We start from the raw sequence: 16,892 nt of genomic DNA on the forward strand, positions 1-16,892 counted from the left end.
AAGGCAGGAGACCAGGTGTTGGCTGCATGGAATTGTTCATTTCTCCCTGGCAACATTTTTTTTTTTTTTTTTTTTGAGACCGAGTTTCGCTCTTGTTGCCCAGGCTGGAGTGCAATGGCACGATCTTGGCTCACTGCAACCTCTGTGTCCCAGGTTCAAGCGATTCTCCTGCCTCAGCCTCCCAAGTAGCTGAGATTACAGGCATGCACCACCATGCCCGGCTAATTTTTTTGTATTTTTAGTAGAGACGGGGTTTCTCCATGTTGGTCAGGCTGGTTTCGAACTCCCGACCTCAGGTGATCTGCCTGCCTCGGCCTCCCAAAGTGCTGGGATTACAGGTGTGAGCCACCGTGCCCGGCCCTCTCCCTGGCATCTTAATGTGCCACTATGGTGAACACTTGCAAAGGGGCTTTACTGTTATCGTGCTACTGTCTTGGAAAGGAGGTGGAAAAAGATGATGCCTAGTTCCACGATTGGTGTGTGGGTCCTCCTAGAAGTCACTGCAGACCTGTTTAAGTGTAAAGAGATGCACTAAAATTGAAAAAAAAAAAAAAAAAAGTTGGGGGAAGGGGGCTGGAATATGCGATGAGTCCTTATTCCCAGGAAAAGGCCTGCATCCCTTCCTGTGGACTGAGCCAGATGTTCCCAGGGGGCCTTGCCTCCTCCCTTCCTGGGTGGCTTTTTTCTCAGTGAGGGGTACCCAGAGGAAACTCTCTTGCTCCCTGATGGGATGGTCACATGCTGGGCCAAATAGAAGCCTGATCATCTGGTTTAGGCTAGGGCTGGAGAGAAGGGCTGTAGTACACTTGCAGCTTTTGCCAAATTCCTTGTGCCCTGGATATGTACAGCCCTACTCTTGGCAGCCTCTTTTCTCAGTTTCCCTCCCTCCCTCATCCATTCTAGCCGGTAGAGAGAAGACCCTGGAACCAAGGGCCTGTAGGCTGAGGGCAAATATTTTACTGCTATTTGATTGGCTCATTTCCCAGTCAAAGTTCTAGCTGATGGAGAAACACTAATCAGCCACCTTCACCTTTCATCCAGGTGACAAATAGTGAAGTGATAATGAACAAACAACTCAATTCACATCCCTTTCAGCCCTACCCTATCCTAATGAACAAACAACTCAATTCACATCCCTCTCAGCCCTACCCTATCCTCAACTTTCTATCACATAGAAGAGAGTAGAGCTTCTATTCAGAGATTGGAATGAATGAGTCAACTCAGAATATGCATTGGAAGAAGTTTCCATTACAACTTCCTCCTCCTTCATTTTTGCAATTCTAACCCCTTCCTCTGACATCATGTTTAAAAGCTCGGTGGATGTTATGACCTCACCCACAACTAGATTCCCAAATGAAGTTTTTGAAAACAACTACAGTACTTCCAGGTACAATCGTCTGGATTTCTAGGATGCCTCGATATCTAAATATACCAAAAGAAGCACTCTAATGTAGTGACAAAGAGCATGAACTCTGTAGCCAGCCAGACGTGAGTTTGAATCCCAGCGCCATCACTTATCAGCTGCATGGCCTTGGGCAAGCTACTTAAATTCTTTGTGCCTCAGTTTCATCATATGTAAAAGACAGATAATGACAGCATTACCTTCATGAAGTCAGTGTTTGGATTAAACAAGGCAGTATATAGGAAACAATTAGAATGGCGCTGGTACATGGTCAACACTCTGTAAGTGTTTGCTATTATTACTAATAGTGGTGAGGTTCTTATAAACATAGGACTTGTGCAAAGATGCAAACAGAAAAAGCATAAGAGCTCTCAAAAACAAATGAACTTTCAGGCACTGCAAAGGAGACTTGCAATGCCACAACAGCAGGTGCTCAAAATGACTGGTCTATGTGAATAATCTCTTCCCTCAACCCTGGAGTTTTGCAATTAATCTTTACTTTTAAAAGCTGAAGACCTGAAAGTTTCTGGGACCTGAGTTTTGCAAATCACCTCCTTGGTGACTCAGTCCCTCCCCACCCACCTGAGATCTGTCTGCCCACACTTGCACTTAGCAGGGACACTTGCCTCAGGAGGACACACCCAGGCAGCCAGTGTACCTCAAACTCGGGGAGATCTGGCTCTGTGAGTTTCCATCGTTCCCCACCCCCACAAGACCCACCCCCTCATTCTGTGTTTGTCTCCCTGTCTCTCAGGTCTAGCTGGGCAGACAATCTTCGGAAAGACAAAACCTGCCCCAGTTACGGGTAATTTCTGACATCACAAGCTCTGTGGAGGGGAGACATGGTTTGCCATTGCCAAAGTGGCTCCCTGTTGGATGTCAGGATTCCCTACAGATTTGCCCCTGAAGAAGCTATGGTAGTATCTGGTCAGACGACAGCTTGATAATTGCCCAAAGAGACCAACAGAGAAGGCAAGAATCTCCCGTGTAGTACTTATACTTCTCTCCTCTGCCACCACCTTCCAGAAGCAGGCGTGGGGGCTGGAGGAGTGTGGGCCTCTCATCCAAGGATCTCAACCTCGTATCAGTATCTCCAAAATAACTAGAACTCCAAGATGGCTGCTGCTGGGGAGTGTTTTTGTTTTTAGGCTTAAATTTGGGGTTGCTGTCCTCATCTCACTGGCTCCCACTCCCTTCTCAGCCCAACTATCTAGTAACACTGTCTTTAGCCAGATGTCCCCAGTGGTCACAGCAGGCAGCCACCAAAGCCACAAACAAACAGATGGGTGAGCTCACTGTTTGGGGTAGACCAAACATGAGGCCTGTGGTGGGCAGTCAGCCAGCCAAGCGCCCTCCTCAGCCCTGTCCTGAGCAACATAGCCGTCACCATGGTTCTCACTTACACATAAATGTATTTGCACCTTAGCCCATACTGACAGCATGCTTCCATATATATAGATATCATGACTTTTATATTCTAGACATTCATTGCAGTTCAACAGTTATGGGTCAATACTACTGGGATCTGGGCCCACAAAAATGAATGTGACATGATCCCTGTTATCAGGGGACTCCCCCAGTGCTGCAGAAGACAGACAGAAGAAGATATTGGAATTTGTTTTGTTGTGGTTATTTTCCCCTTTAAGGGGCATGAAAGTCTTTAGCATTCTTTGGCATCACCAATTCCCACCACACACATAGATCCATCAGGCATATACTTATAGGCACACCTGCAATGTGTATATGTCCACATCCAGCAAACAAGAATCAAACATGTGGCTTATCTTGGTACATCACCCAGTGGGGCAATTGAGCAATGGAGAGGGGAGGAATATGAAATACTTATCTCCGAAGTACACATGTCCTGAATCAAACATTAATTTAATTGACACCATCCTAGTTAAGGAGTTGTAAAGTTGTGAATTTCTTTATGCAAAAAGCATTTTTAAAAAGTGTTTGACTTTCAATTACATTAAGTCATGTATTTATTTGTGGAAAAATATATAAACATTTAGTCAAAATATACACTAGACGTCAATTGATAGACTGTTTGCATATTTGAGATCCTGAATCTCCTGGAAAATCTGCAACACACAATGACTGTATCCATGCCTGGCCAGACTCCAGAACCACGAACTTTAGAAAGCACCCCTTCCAGTTTACTCTGGCAAGTTGGGCTTGCCTCCCAAACCCAGTTGGGCAGCTGTGGGGGGTACACTTAAAAAAAATTCAACCTGCTGAGTGAAAAGTGGGATTCAAATTTAAGATAGAAGGTATCAACCTACCCTGCCATTCTAAAGAACGCCTGCAACCTTTCCATTACAGCAGGAACACAAAGGAAATTGAGTCATCAGCTTCTTGCTGTGCAAACCCCAAAATTTCTCTCTGAGGCAGAAAAAGATCCCCTTTGAAAACTACATGGTGCCTGGTAGCATCTGCCACCTGCTTCAGCTCATTCTTTCACAAGAACTACTTCCCTTTCAGGCTCTTGGGTGGAGTGAGCTAAAGCGAAGGTGCTGCGGAAACACAATTGCAGTTACTCTCTTATCCCCAGCCCCAGCCCGACAGGACGCAGTGCTGGGGAGGCCCAGGTGATCTCCAACCACCTCCTCTCCATCAGGGGACCCCAGCCTTGAAGCATCTGACACTGCTGGTGGATCCGAAACCTCACTTGGGTGGCCACATGTCACCTAGAGCCACACACTGGGTTTCAGTTCAAGACCCATGTCAGCCTCCTGCCCGGGTTCACACAACCTACTAATGAGCATGTGAGGAGTGGGTCTCTGGGTCAGTGCATGTGAAATGCTTGCCAGGTCAGAGTGAGAGCTCCTGTAATGCTGCTTTCCTAATATTCAGGCAGAGGGCATTGCCCTAACTTGTCTCGTAGACTAGCAACCACCTCTCCCTTTATTCCAAGCCTGTAAATGAGAGCGTGTCTGGGAGGGCAGCTGGACTCTGATAAGGGAAGTAACTTATTTTAGTTACAAATAATTTGGTTGGCATCTCTGATATCTGTGGCCAAACCTGGGGAGAGACAGGCCAGGGCAGGGCAGCCAAGAGTCCGCAGCCTGCCGGGGGTGGAGAGAGAAGCCACCCACGCGAGACTTCACTTACGTTGGCCACGGGGGACAGGGAGTGTGGGAGAGCCATGCACAGTTTCCAAAATCCTCCAGACACATAATGAATAGAAGAAGCATAAGCATTGGAGTCTAACATGGGAGGATGTTAGATAATGGGGAAATCCCAACTCCACCACTGGATCCTGGGGCAAGTCATGCCATCTCCACAAGTCTTGATCTCTTTATCTAGAAAATGGAGTTAAGAGAGTGCTAGGTGTATAGGGCTGTTGGGAGACTTAGATAAGATATCCTGTGCTACACCCTGGCTTCACGTCTAGCATAGAGTCCGTGCTCACTGAGCAGTATTTCCTAGGGACTCAGGACTTAGGACCCTGCTTTACATAGGACCATATGGTACCATGGCAGAGCATCAGGCTTTTAACACTTCGGTGCTCCTAACCATCTAGTGATGTTCCAGGAGGTGCTAGAAGCCCCAGGACAATACAGAGAATCATTCTCGAACACCAACATTGCTATATGGTCAAAAATATATATCGTTATTATTGTATTAAACTCAAATTGGGTATATTGTAGAGTAACATATAAAATTGTAATGAGTCTGTAAGGTAGTATTTAAGGCGTGAAACAAATGTTGTTACCCCAATAGACCACACCCTCCCCGCCCACTGCAGGGGGTGGGGTTGAGGCTCCCACAGTCCTCATGATAGAGATATATGAGAGACCAAATGTGTGAAAAATGCCCTGCCCTAATATCTTAACAAGTCGCAGAGAGGGGAAGTCACTAGTCCCTCTCTTTCAGGTTTTCTAAATGATCCTTGGAGTTCCCATCTCTGAGTCTATGAAAATGAGTCAGGAAATAGTTCCTGAATGAATGGAAGGGAATCTGTCATAAACTAAGAATTTCGTGCTGTCCAGCATCCCCTCCTTTGTGGGGAAATTTGGGAAAAAACAAATGGAACATTTTCCTATTGGCTGCCAGCCTCCCACACATGGACTTGTCACCATGCCTTTGCAGGAAGTAGATGTCCAATGTGTAAATGGGGAATACCTGAATTAATTGATGCTAGCCCCAACAGAGATGAAGCTTTGCCTCTTTGCTTCTTCACATGGGAAAACACAGCTAAAGTTCTAACTCCCAGCAAGGGGCGGAGTCTCTAATGCTCAATTAGAGAGAAGGGAGCAGAAAGGTGTGTGCCAGCCCCAAGCCCCAGGGCTCTCAGACGCTCTCCTCTTTCTCAACACCAGGCATGCAATTCCCAATCAAAGATCCCCTCATCCACAGAGACAAGGAGATGCATGTGCATGAAGGACTAATCCCCACTGGCCTCCACCAAGGGCCACTTTCTTCCTCCTGCACAAGACCCCTAATTCAAGATATCTGCTCCCCAAGTCAGAGTTTCTGGGTCCAATGTCACTTAACTACATTTGGCTATTTCTCCACTTTCTATTTTCCCATACAAAGACTGGACCCACTCCTCCTCCTCAAAGACTTGCTCCTTTCCAAAGTTTCCTCATGGTTGTCCAGAGTCCACCACCTCCCAGAATGGGGCAACAAGAGCTCCTTTCCTTACCCCTTCCTCCTTCTCTCCGCCGCCACCCACCCCATGCCCAGCCCCAAGCCCTCTGACAAAGTCATGTCTCCTTTCCAAGTCTCAGTTCCTGACAAACAACTTTACAAGCACATGAAAGCGAGGGCCGGGGCAGTTATTGCTACTGGCACTTCATTGTACTTCCTCTAAATGATGCTGCGCAAAGGGGCCGTGGAAACTCGGGGCAGGAGGGAGCCTGCGGGTCTCTGGGAGAACCTCAAGGGTTAGGACAGTGCCAAATATTTGGAGGTGGCGCCCTTTAGAAGGAATCAGGGAGACAGGTTGGAAGGAGTCAGGAGTCAGAATGCCCAAAGACAAAGCAGAAGATGGCACTGGTAGGTAACATACAAATAAACTTCCCTAGAGACTATAGGGAAACCACCAGGGCCGTCTTCTCTGAGGCCAGGCCCAGGGCTCTCCCTGATCTCCAGCTTGACTCTTCTCTCCCATCCTGAATGTTTCCACTTTTCAAGGGCTTATTTGATCTCCAGTCCCTTTTGGAACTTTCCCTAAGGCCTAGAGTCCACCAAAATCCTTCCCTCCCTGAAATCCTTTCCGAATTTGTACGTTGCATACAGTGTAACATATTCTAAGCCTAGGCTTTGGAGCTCAGTGGAGCTGGGTTTCCATCCAGCACTGCTCCTGGCTATGTGAATGCCAGCAAGTCACTTATCCTCTCTAGGCATCAGTTTTCCTCCTGTCAAACAGGCCTGGTAACAGGAAACTTCTTACTAGGCCATTGTGAGAGTAGAATGAAATAACACATGGAAAGGATTTAACATAATGCCTGGCACAGTGAAAATATACAGTAAATGGTAGCTAGTGCTGTATTGATTTTTTTTTTTTTTTAACAGAGTCACTCTTTGTCACCCAGGCTGGAGTGCAATGGCATAATCTTGGCTCACTGCAACCTTTGCCTCCTGGGTTCAAGCAATTCTCCTGCCTCAGCGTCCCAAGCATCTGGGACTACAGGTGTGCACCACCACACCCTGCTAATTTTTGTATTTTTTGTAAAGATGGGGTTTCACCACGTTGGCCAAGGCTGGTCTCAAATTCCTGACCTTGGGTAATTTGCTGCCTCAGTGTCCCAAAGTCCCAGGATTACAGGCGTGGGCCACCGTGACAGGCTGTGTTATTGCTATCATTATTATTATTATTTCAGCCTCAGTAGTACAAATCCTAGGTCCCCAAATCTCCACCTAGCAATGACCTCTCACTCACACAGAAAGGGAGATGCATATGCACAGAGAACTCATTCTGCCTAGCCTCTACTTAGGGTCACTTCCTTCCTACTACAGAAAGTGGGAAGACAGAGAAAGCAGAAAGTAATTCAAGATACTTTATACTGGGTACTCAATCTAAAGTACCCGCGTGGGACTGTGTGTTTCACTTTCTCAGTACCCCCGTGGAACTGGGTTAATAAATATTTGCTGAGTAGAATTTACTGCATGCAGGCTGAGCTATCTTAATGACCCAGCTGGCACTTCTTAAAAGAAAAATTAATTTTGGCCAGCGATAAGCAAATTGGCCATGTAATTATCTGTACATACATAGACAAAGAAAGAGAATGCTTGGAGTTGAGCCGTGCTAGAATATACCTTACACGCAGCCCCTCCCCTCCATAGCCACCACAAGGCACTGACCCTGTTTGGATGAGATATTGGAGCCCTAGCTCCAGGGTCCCTGATGTTGCTCTGGTATCAAGGCTCTTCTCTCTGCTCTGAGGCTGCCAGGCAGGGAATATGAGCCACCTTACGGTTGAGATTTCCCCACACTGATTGGCAGAAGCAGGAGGTGGCAAGAACCAAGCAGCTGGTCCAGTGGTTGCCTCTCATATTCATGCTCCCTGCCCCAGGCTGGAATCTCATGGAGACCCAAGACCTCACCGCAGAGCTGGTTCAAGCTTCCACAGCCCTAAGGTGGCAGTGACACTGCGGACTGTAAGCTTTGGAACAAGGCTCAGTGGGGAGCTGGGAGAACCCAGGACCCCTTTCTGGAAAACCCATTGCCAGCTAGTCTCACACTTGGAATTGTGTTCCCTTCCGTGACCACCTTGATAACAGCCACTCGCCCTGTTCCAGTCCCAGTCTCTGCCCCGCCCAACTCTGCCCTGCCTAGACACAGCCCGGTAGGGCTTGGCCAGCCCTTGGGCACAGGAGCCTGTTAGTCCAGACACCGACTGTGCGCATGCAGGAGAACGGTTACTTTCTGCCCTGTGCTCCAGCTCTAGCGACCTCACCCAAAACTGCGCGCCGGCAGCCTGCCCAACAAACTTTCTTCTCTTTCTCTTTTTCTTTCAACCAAACGGTGCTTCCACAGACAAATTCTCCAACGGTTTAGCGCAAAACCCTGCCCTGCTTTCCGGAGCCCAGTGCACTTCGCAGACAGCTCACTTGACCCCAGTCCCCCAGGGCCGACTCAGCCGGAGGGGCTGCCGCCGGGTCCGCACTGAGCACCCCGCACCCATCTTGCTGCCCAGGCTGCGGCGGGCACTCACCGATCTGCGCCAGGCTCAGCGGCACGAGGCAAAGTCCCCAGGCTGCGTGCCACCAAAACTTGTCCATGGTGTCCGGAGCGAACCGAGGGCGCCAGGGAAAAGAGATGGAGGATCACTGGGCGCCGGGCAGAGGCCGGCGGAGGACGGGACGAGGATGGCGGACCGAACCTGGCAGAGGCTGGGGTCCGCTGGGCAATGAGGCTGCCTCGGAAGTTGGCTGCAGTTTTTATTGAGGTTGAAACAATGACCTAAGACGGAGGGAGGGAGCGAGCGAAGGACACACCCAAGCGAGGGGGGCTGTGACTAAGCAGCCGGCAGAGGTTTAAAGAAGTAGCAGCCCTCCTGGGCGGGCCCCTCTGCCCCCACCCCGTGCTCTGCTGAGGTTGTAAATAATCGGGGCTGCGAGGGACGTGAGTCGGGGAACCTGGAGTGTCGCGGGGGTGCTTGTGCCTCCCAGCCCCACTGCCCCTGCGCCCCGAGACGCACGGGCTTTCTCCCGCTGGCCCCGCGGCGTCAGGACAGAGGATGACCGAACCATAAAACCTTGCATCATTGGGTTCAGCCTTTGGCCTCTCCTTTCCTGCTAAATTTCTCTTTGAATCCGGCTGGAGAAAGATCTCTGGGTTTCACAGGTAGTTGGATATCGTGGGACAGGAGCTGGAGACAGGGCGAGGTCTTGCCCTGGGTGGCGCAGTGCCTCCGTGCCCACAGTAGGGAGTGAGGGGTGGGGAGTTGGTGAATATTCCAAGTGCAAAGAGGGAGGGCTCATTCTTTTCCCCCTCAAAAACAAGTCCACATGGCTTGAATGAGTTTTTGCTTCTTGGCAGAACAGTTCAGGGAAAGCTACTGATGGCCGGTCATAGGGCTGGCATGTGGATCGGCTAACCCATGTGTTCAAGCTAGTGGGGGTGGGCACCTCTCTCCACACACATGCTCATTCATCCTCCTAAATATCCTTCCGCCCATCCATCTATCCACCCATCTTTCCTTATGTCCTTCTGGGGCTCTCACATCCATCCATCCTCCTGTCCATCCACTAACCACTTAGGTCCATCTATCATCCCACTCATTCATTCATCCAACCATACACCTTTTAATTTATTCATACATCCAACCACCTATTCTTCTATTCATCTTCCCATACAACTTCTCATCCATCATTCCACACTTCCTTTTTCACATCTCTTCATAAAACCACAACCATCCACCATCCTCTTCTCCACCCATCCACCCACATATCTGTTTATTGATATATCCACTCGTTTCCCATCTGTCCATGATCAACATATCCACCTATCATGTTATCCATTCTCTCATCCACCCATACATTCATCTATTATTTTTTGCCCCCATTATCCTCCTTTCTGTGTAAACATTAATTCATTTTCTCCCATCTTTTCTACCCAGCAGATCTTAAAGAGAGGAAGAGATTGTAATGTTCTTCAGGGGAAGCCTTTTGAGATTGAAATATCATACTTTGAATGATAACTCTATATCTATCTATAATATACTATGGTTTAATGTTTGGAAATCAAATGCAGTATTTATTTTTCATGTGAACTACTAAAAGTAAATCTGCATGGACTTCTTGCCTGGTGAGTTACACAGAAAATGAAAGTGATTATCAGTGGCTGTTGCAAGACTGAAGGAACCATGCCAGAACTTCTGAGGGCAGGTAAGATTTTGTTATTTATTTCAAGAAATTGAAAAGTTGAGAGAAATGCACCCAACCATCCACCTATGCATTCATTCATCAAACATGTAATGAGTGTTGTGGGGTATCAAGGTAAATAAGACCTGGCGCTGTCTTCAGGGCCCTCACCCTCTGGTAGGGAATCAAACTCACAAGCAGGCCATTACCATGCAAGGTGAAATATGCTGCAAAATGTGTGTGTTCAGGGTGCTACCATTCCTAGAGAAGGGAGTCACACTCTCTCCTGGAGAACACCAGGCAGTCTTCACAGGGGATGTGATATTTGAGGCAGGCCTCAAAGGAGGAGGAGGAGGAATTCTTCAGATGAAACTACAGGGACAAGTCATCCACAGGCAGTACTGTGTAGTGACGAACAGCATGGATTCAGGAGCCAGAACACCTAGATCCAAACCCTATTTTGGCTGCTTCTTAGTTGTGTGACCTTGACTAAGGCAATTAGCTCAATTTGCTCAAGTATAAAATGGGCTTAATAATAGTATCTATCATTACTATTACAATTCTATTACTTCATAGAATTGGTGAGGATTAAATGACTCAAAAGCTCTGCATGAATTAAGCACTAGATTTATGTCTGTATATGCATGCAGTAAGCACTTTAAATAAGTGTTTGCTATCATTACTAAAAGCAAAATTGTGTTTGAGCATAGAAAAGTGAAAGAACATGGCTTGTCCAGAGAATGGAGAGCAATGAGAGCTGATCTGAACATAGATCAGATGAAGGGGCTGGGGGAAGATAGCAGACCTGAGGTTACAGGTATGGGGACTACAAGGTGTAAGCTATGCCAGGGAGTTTGAACTTGACCCTGTAGGAAATAAGGAGGCAATGTATTTAGTTAAAATTATTATCATCGTTATGTTAAAATATGCATAACATAAAATTTACCATTTCACCCATTTAAAAGTGTTTATATCAGTGGCGTGTAGTACTTTAACAATATTGTGCAACCACTACCATTGTCTAGTCCAGTATAAATTTTTCAGTTGTGGAGATCCTGTTTGACTAACGACTACTCCTCTTGCGTTTTCAGGAAGAGTGTTTGGGACTGAAAAATCCTTGTCTGGATCTAGTCCTCAGCCACTCAGAAGCTGGCATGCCATGACTCAAAGGGCTGCCCGTCTGGAATGAAGACAGTGCCCCAGAACTCCCACCTGAAGAGCAGGTGCTTGGAAAATGCTGCCAGTCCACAGGAAAAAGTTGTTACTGCTGCTGTCTGTGACCAAGAGGACACTTTATTTCTTGAAACAACTGGGGGCAAACTGGCTCCCAGATAAGGCTTCAGTCCCTACTCATGTGAGGAAACCAGCCCCGGTAGGTTCCATGCACAAGAATACAGGACAAGGAGCAGCTTTGTTCATCTCATGCAACCTCCAGGGATTTCAGCTTCCTTTTCTTGGAGCAGGAAAGTGAAGTGACGTGGGGAGTCACTAGGAACAATGACTGTCTTACTGTGTTTCATGGAACCTGGAGGTTCCTTAGAGACCCCTCAGAAGCAGACCTAGGGGTCAGAGTAAAAGCTGAAGAGTAAGCTGTGCCTCTCCCTCCCCAGGCCCCATCCCAACCACAGAAGTTCCACCTGCATCAGTTTTATATACCAGACTATTGCATGAAATTACATTTTGACAGATGATTATTCTTAAAAAATATATAAAAAACCAACAAACTAGGCCATATCAAGTCCTAGTCCCTTCTCCATTAGTGCAGTAAACAATTCCACCAGGGAAAATACAGGTATGAAAGTGCTTTGCAAACTGTAGAAGGGCATGCAAATTCTAGGGGCTGTAATTAGGATTATTCTCCCCAGAAGCGGGGATTATTTTGTTTGCCTGCTTCCCGATAGTTTGGTGAGGGACTGAGGTCATTTGCCCCCATACCACAAATGACTCATTTCAAATAACAGACCTGGTGACTTACTGAGTCAAGGTCCACCTTTGGGAATTCCTGGATCACCTCTTTGAGCTCCCCTCTCATCCACTTTCCATTCCAAACACACTCTGCCCACACCACTGGTCACACAAACCCTTCCCAAACTCTTAGATGCTTGATCTCTATTGTGTGTTGCACCACCTTTCTTTCTAAGCCAAACCATGGGATGTGAGAAACTGGAAAGGAAACTTAAATTGATTTGAGTTGACATGAGATCACACTATTTGGAAAGAATCCAGAATTCAATCAGCAGCCTTGGAGCGAGAAAGCCCAGGTCTGAGCATTGGCTTTCCCCCTTATCAGAGGACGACTTAACCTCTGGGAGTTTCAGTAATCCCAGCCACAAAACAAGGGTAATCAGACCTTTCCCATAGTTTATTATGAGTAGTCAGTGAAAGAAGACATCAAGACCATTTCCTGGTGTGCCTGCCTCATGGTGGGACTCAATGACCTCTAAGCTACCTGAGAACAGGGACATGTCCTTCTGGGGCACCAGCACATATTCAGCTCTCAGTCCCTAACATATACACTGTGCTCCATGAATAAGCATTACATAAATGTATGAGGGACTGTTATTTTTTTCCCTCCCATCAAAGCGCATAGGGGTGTTTCAGGAATCACATGAACTGGTGGGTGGAAACACATAGACAACTTGACAGTTTCTAAATAAATGCAAGCAGTGACATCCTATTTGGGGTGACTGGTTCAGGGAGACTTGAGTGCAGCCAGAGCATTACTCACTCTGGCAGACTAGGATTCTTTGCTGAAATATTGGGGCCTGATGGCTTCTGACTGGTAGTAATAAATCCTGTTCCTCTCGAGCAAAGAAAAGCCAAATCTAAACCAAATGTGAGCAGGAGTGTGAAATGCAAAGCTGGGAGATCTTGGGCTGAATCATGGAATTCAAGGATTACAAATGCAGCAGGTCACAGACTCTTTTAAAGGGACAATATTTAATTATTTCACGAGACTGCTTCCCAGAAAAGGAATGATCTGGCACAGTAAAGAAAAAGTGACATTGCAGTTAAACCTTAACTCTTAAAAAAATTCATCCTTAGTTCATATTCACAGTGTGAATTCTACACATATAAATGAGCAGTGGTGAAAAAAGCTCTTGTGAAATCATTATTAGTAAAGTCTAAATAAACCAGTAACTGGGAAGCAATCTTCATGAAAAATAAATGACCTCTAAGGATTAGTCTCAAGCTAACCAAGTGTGATTATAGAGCTGAGCCTTTAGGATTAATAAGGCTTTCAAATTATGGCAAATAAAGAAATTGGTGTGGCTGCTGCACCCTGGAACTGCCAAGGGGACAGATGCATCTGGATTTTTTAGATAGATCCATGTTAGCCACAAAATGGGTTTTACACAGACCTTTGGAGGTTAAAATAGTATGCAGATAGGACAATCCTAGACTTGGATGATAATAAATTTAGAAATGTGAATTTTTGAGGATGAAATTTGAATTAATGGTATGTGGCTTTATGTAGCAAGCTAACTGGAAGGAAGACGAGTGGAACAGTCTATATTTTATGCACTATTATTTAAGGGAATGTAATTATTTTTAATTATATGTATTTTATGTTCATGTAGTAACTAAAATTCATATTTATTCCTCTTCTCTCCACTTCATACAAAGTGGTTAAACATCTATTGGAAGGCTTTAGGAATCTGTTTTGGTGAACATTTAAGCATGATTTGTTTTGGACATATCCATGGTTGGTATGTAAATGGTAACTAAGAGCCTTGTAATTATCTAAAAATTGCTTGTTCTCTGCACTCATTCACTATGTGACTACTATGTGCTGAGAACAATTTATACATTCTTGATTCTGTCATAATTAATCATCACCACTCCTTCACAGCCACTATTGCCATCATCACCACTACCACAACCACCACGACTACCTTGAAGACTAACACAACCTCCACCATCACCACTGCCACTATCATCGCCACCATCATCACCACCACCACTACCATTATCCACCATCACCACTAGAGTTATTACTACCATCACTACAACCAACATTATCTTCAACATCATAGCTAATAGCCAGTACTTTCTACATGTCAAGCCTAATGTCTTTTAATTGTCACAACAATCCTATGAAAAGTTAATTTCTATTTTACAGATAAGGAAACAAAGTCTTAGAAAGGTTACAAAACTTGTCCAAAGTCACATTTTTATTTCACTTAGCAAATCTTTCCTGGCTTTAAGAGATATGGGGATAGAAAAGTTTAATCCCTTTCTGATTCTTGATGTAGCAAAAATGCTAAATTAATGGAGTCCTAATTCATTAGTCTTTACTAAATTTTATTCTGAATCATGGAAATCAGTTTCTTTTAAGAAGGAAGATTTCCTTTGGAAGCTTTTATTGGAGTGGGGGAGGTGAAAAGAGTATTGCTAAGGTAGAAGATGGAGAATGTTGACTCTCACAGCCCTCTGAAAAATTAGAATCCTAGAATAAGACAACTTTAAATGTGTAGACTCGGACCTTGGCTATTCGATGGACAATTTTAGATTTGCACAGGACTATGCCTTGATTCCTTATAGTATCATTGTGAGATGGTTGTATATTCTGACTAGAAATAACACCGTTTTCTCTTTACAGCACCTGAGAGTTTATTCAGTGACGATAATACTCACAAGACCCTTTTTGGATTTGTGGCCCAACCCACAAGTTATAGTTCCTTCTCTGAATATTTCATCCAGATTGTGAAAAGCAGCTTCTGGCAGCCACAGTTGTACTATGTGACCCCTACTTCCCATGCCCAGGAGTGATTCGACCCCGTAGTAGACACCTAAAGCAATCCCGATCAATCAGAGTCTTTGTTCCTGACATTTGGGATTAGAGCATGGCTGAAGGTTTAAGACACAAACTTGGAAGCTGTGGGGCAGCAATACACCTCCATGAGGACAGAGAAGCAGGGGAAATAAGAATAAAGCAGAAGCTCACAGAAACGCAGGAAATACTTCTAGAGTTCTAACACTTTTCGGGTTTCTTGTTCTAGTCCATTCTTGACACACTTGTGCCTTACAGAAGCCAATGGCAAGAATGCAGTCAGATCCTTCCAATAAATTCCTTTTATTCTCTTTACATTAGCATAAGCTGGTTTCCATTGCAACCAAAAAGACTTGATGAATATAGGAGAGCATCACACCATTTTACAAAAGAGTAAACAGCAGCTCAAGTGGATTGTGGATGCTCCTACCGTTGGGTCTTGAATTCAGGACTTTGACCCTAAATCTCAGGTCTTCTGATTCTGAGGTCTGTGCTCTTTTCACCAGTTGGCCTCACCTATAGTCCCTCCCCACATCATCCCATTCTACCCAAAGAATACGGTTCTCTCTCCTTCATTGTGATAGAAACTAGACATCTCTGATACTTTGCCTACAGTTGCATGGCAATCCAAATGAGTGGCAGGTCTTCTGAGTCCCATCCTCCCAGATCTTCTCCAGAGAGCTCCTGTCTGCCTGAACATGCCTCACAGTCTATTTTCAAAGGGCAAAGCCTTTCATCTGGCAGATGGTAACAGCTGCTTCTCTTTAAAACACCCAAAGGGTAGAAATTCTGGGCTCTAATGTACAGGCATAAGGCTCCTGCCAAGTCCTGACTGGGCTTATCATCAAATCCTGTAGAAAAGGAATAGGTACAGAACATGGATGTGAGGCCAGGCCAAAACACATTTTATTGCTGGCTACTGTTTCCCAGCCACAGAAGAATGCTGCTGTAGAAGGCATGGCATGGGTGAGAAAGAGACTTGTTGAACTGAACTTTAATGGGAGAGGATGTGGGGAGGGTGGGCTAGGGAGAGAGAAAGGAAAAGACGTCTTGAGAGAGTATATGAAGGTGAAAGAAGGCAAAAAGACACAGATGTGACTCCATGATGAAGCAATGGAAAATAAAAGTCTTTTAATCATCCAATGGGAATTTAATGGACACCTTCTGTATACACTACATGGATTCACCACAGAGGACAAGCCACAGATGAGTAGGACCTGCCCTCTCTCTTCAGAGACTATGATCTAGATCAGAGTTGGCAGATCAGTTGCCTTCATTAGTTTAAGAACTATTTTGTATGCACCTCTATATTCCAGGCACTACTCTAAATTCCAAGAATGCAACAGCACAAAAAGACAGACTGGTATTTTATTATCATTGAGGAAGTGGGTGGAGGGTGCAGGCAATTTTAATAAGGTAGACTAGGAAGGTCTGGGTGAAGAGGTAACATTTCAGGCAAATTTACACGAAAAAAAAAAAGTGCATAGCAAATGTAAAGGCTTTGAGATTGGAGTATTCTTAGTGTGTTTGAGGAACCAAAAAGGTTAATGTGGATGGCGCAGAGTGAATGAGAAAGCAAGTAGTAGGAAATGAGATTGAAGAGGAAGGTAAGGCCAGCTCTCGTGCACCCTTACAGGCCCCAGTAAGAAGTTTGGATTTTATGCCGAGTGGAATGGAATGACTTTAGTGGGTTTCCCCTAATTTTCACCTCCAATCAATTAATAATGACTGCGTAGTTCACTGTGATGAGAAAGATTCTGAGGCTTTACAGTTCAATGGATAAAAGTCCATTGATGGATTAATAACATACATCATGTCTGTAGCATGAGGCAGTGGTAACACTGATGATTAATATTTGACATCTATGATCATGATGGAAGATTAAATTGTATTTGTCAA

At 45.4% G+C, this 16,892-nt stretch overlaps 1 protein-coding gene and 1 long non-coding RNA gene across 25 annotated transcripts in view; one reads left to right on the forward strand and one right to left on the reverse strand.

The window, feature by feature from the left end:
• Positions 1-9,276, reverse strand: part of CD44 (CD44 molecule (IN blood group)) — a 92,661-nt gene extending 83,385 nt beyond the window's left edge. For 18 of the 24 annotated variants that reach the window (XM_054438268.2, XM_063671001.1, XM_063671000.1 and 15 more), the window contains exon 1: positions 8,569-8,807. In XM_054438268.2, coding sequence (XP_054294243.1) covers positions 8,569-8,635 — 67 coding nt within the window. In that variant the 5' untranslated portion in view covers positions 8,636-8,807. Of the gene's footprint in view, positions 1-8,568 lie in introns of all 24 variants that reach the window. The other 6 variants (XM_054438267.2, XM_063670996.1, XM_054438258.2 and 3 more) reach the window with 3 other exon arrangements.
• Positions 8,860-15,313, forward strand: LOC129007152 (uncharacterized). Its single transcript, XR_010127561.1, has 3 exons — positions 8,860-9,200; positions 9,979-10,243; positions 11,311-15,313. It is a non-coding gene; the product is annotated as an uncharacterized LOC129007152 (long non-coding RNA).
• The last annotated feature ends 1,579 nt before the right edge of the window (positions 15,314-16,892 follow it).

The sequence above is a fragment of the Pongo pygmaeus genome, chromosome 9 (genome assembly GCF_028885625.2).
Source record: "Pongo pygmaeus isolate AG05252 chromosome 9, NHGRI_mPonPyg2-v2.0_pri, whole genome shotgun sequence".
Classification (NCBI taxonomy): Eukaryota; Metazoa; Chordata; class Mammalia; order Primates; family Hominidae; genus Pongo; species Pongo pygmaeus.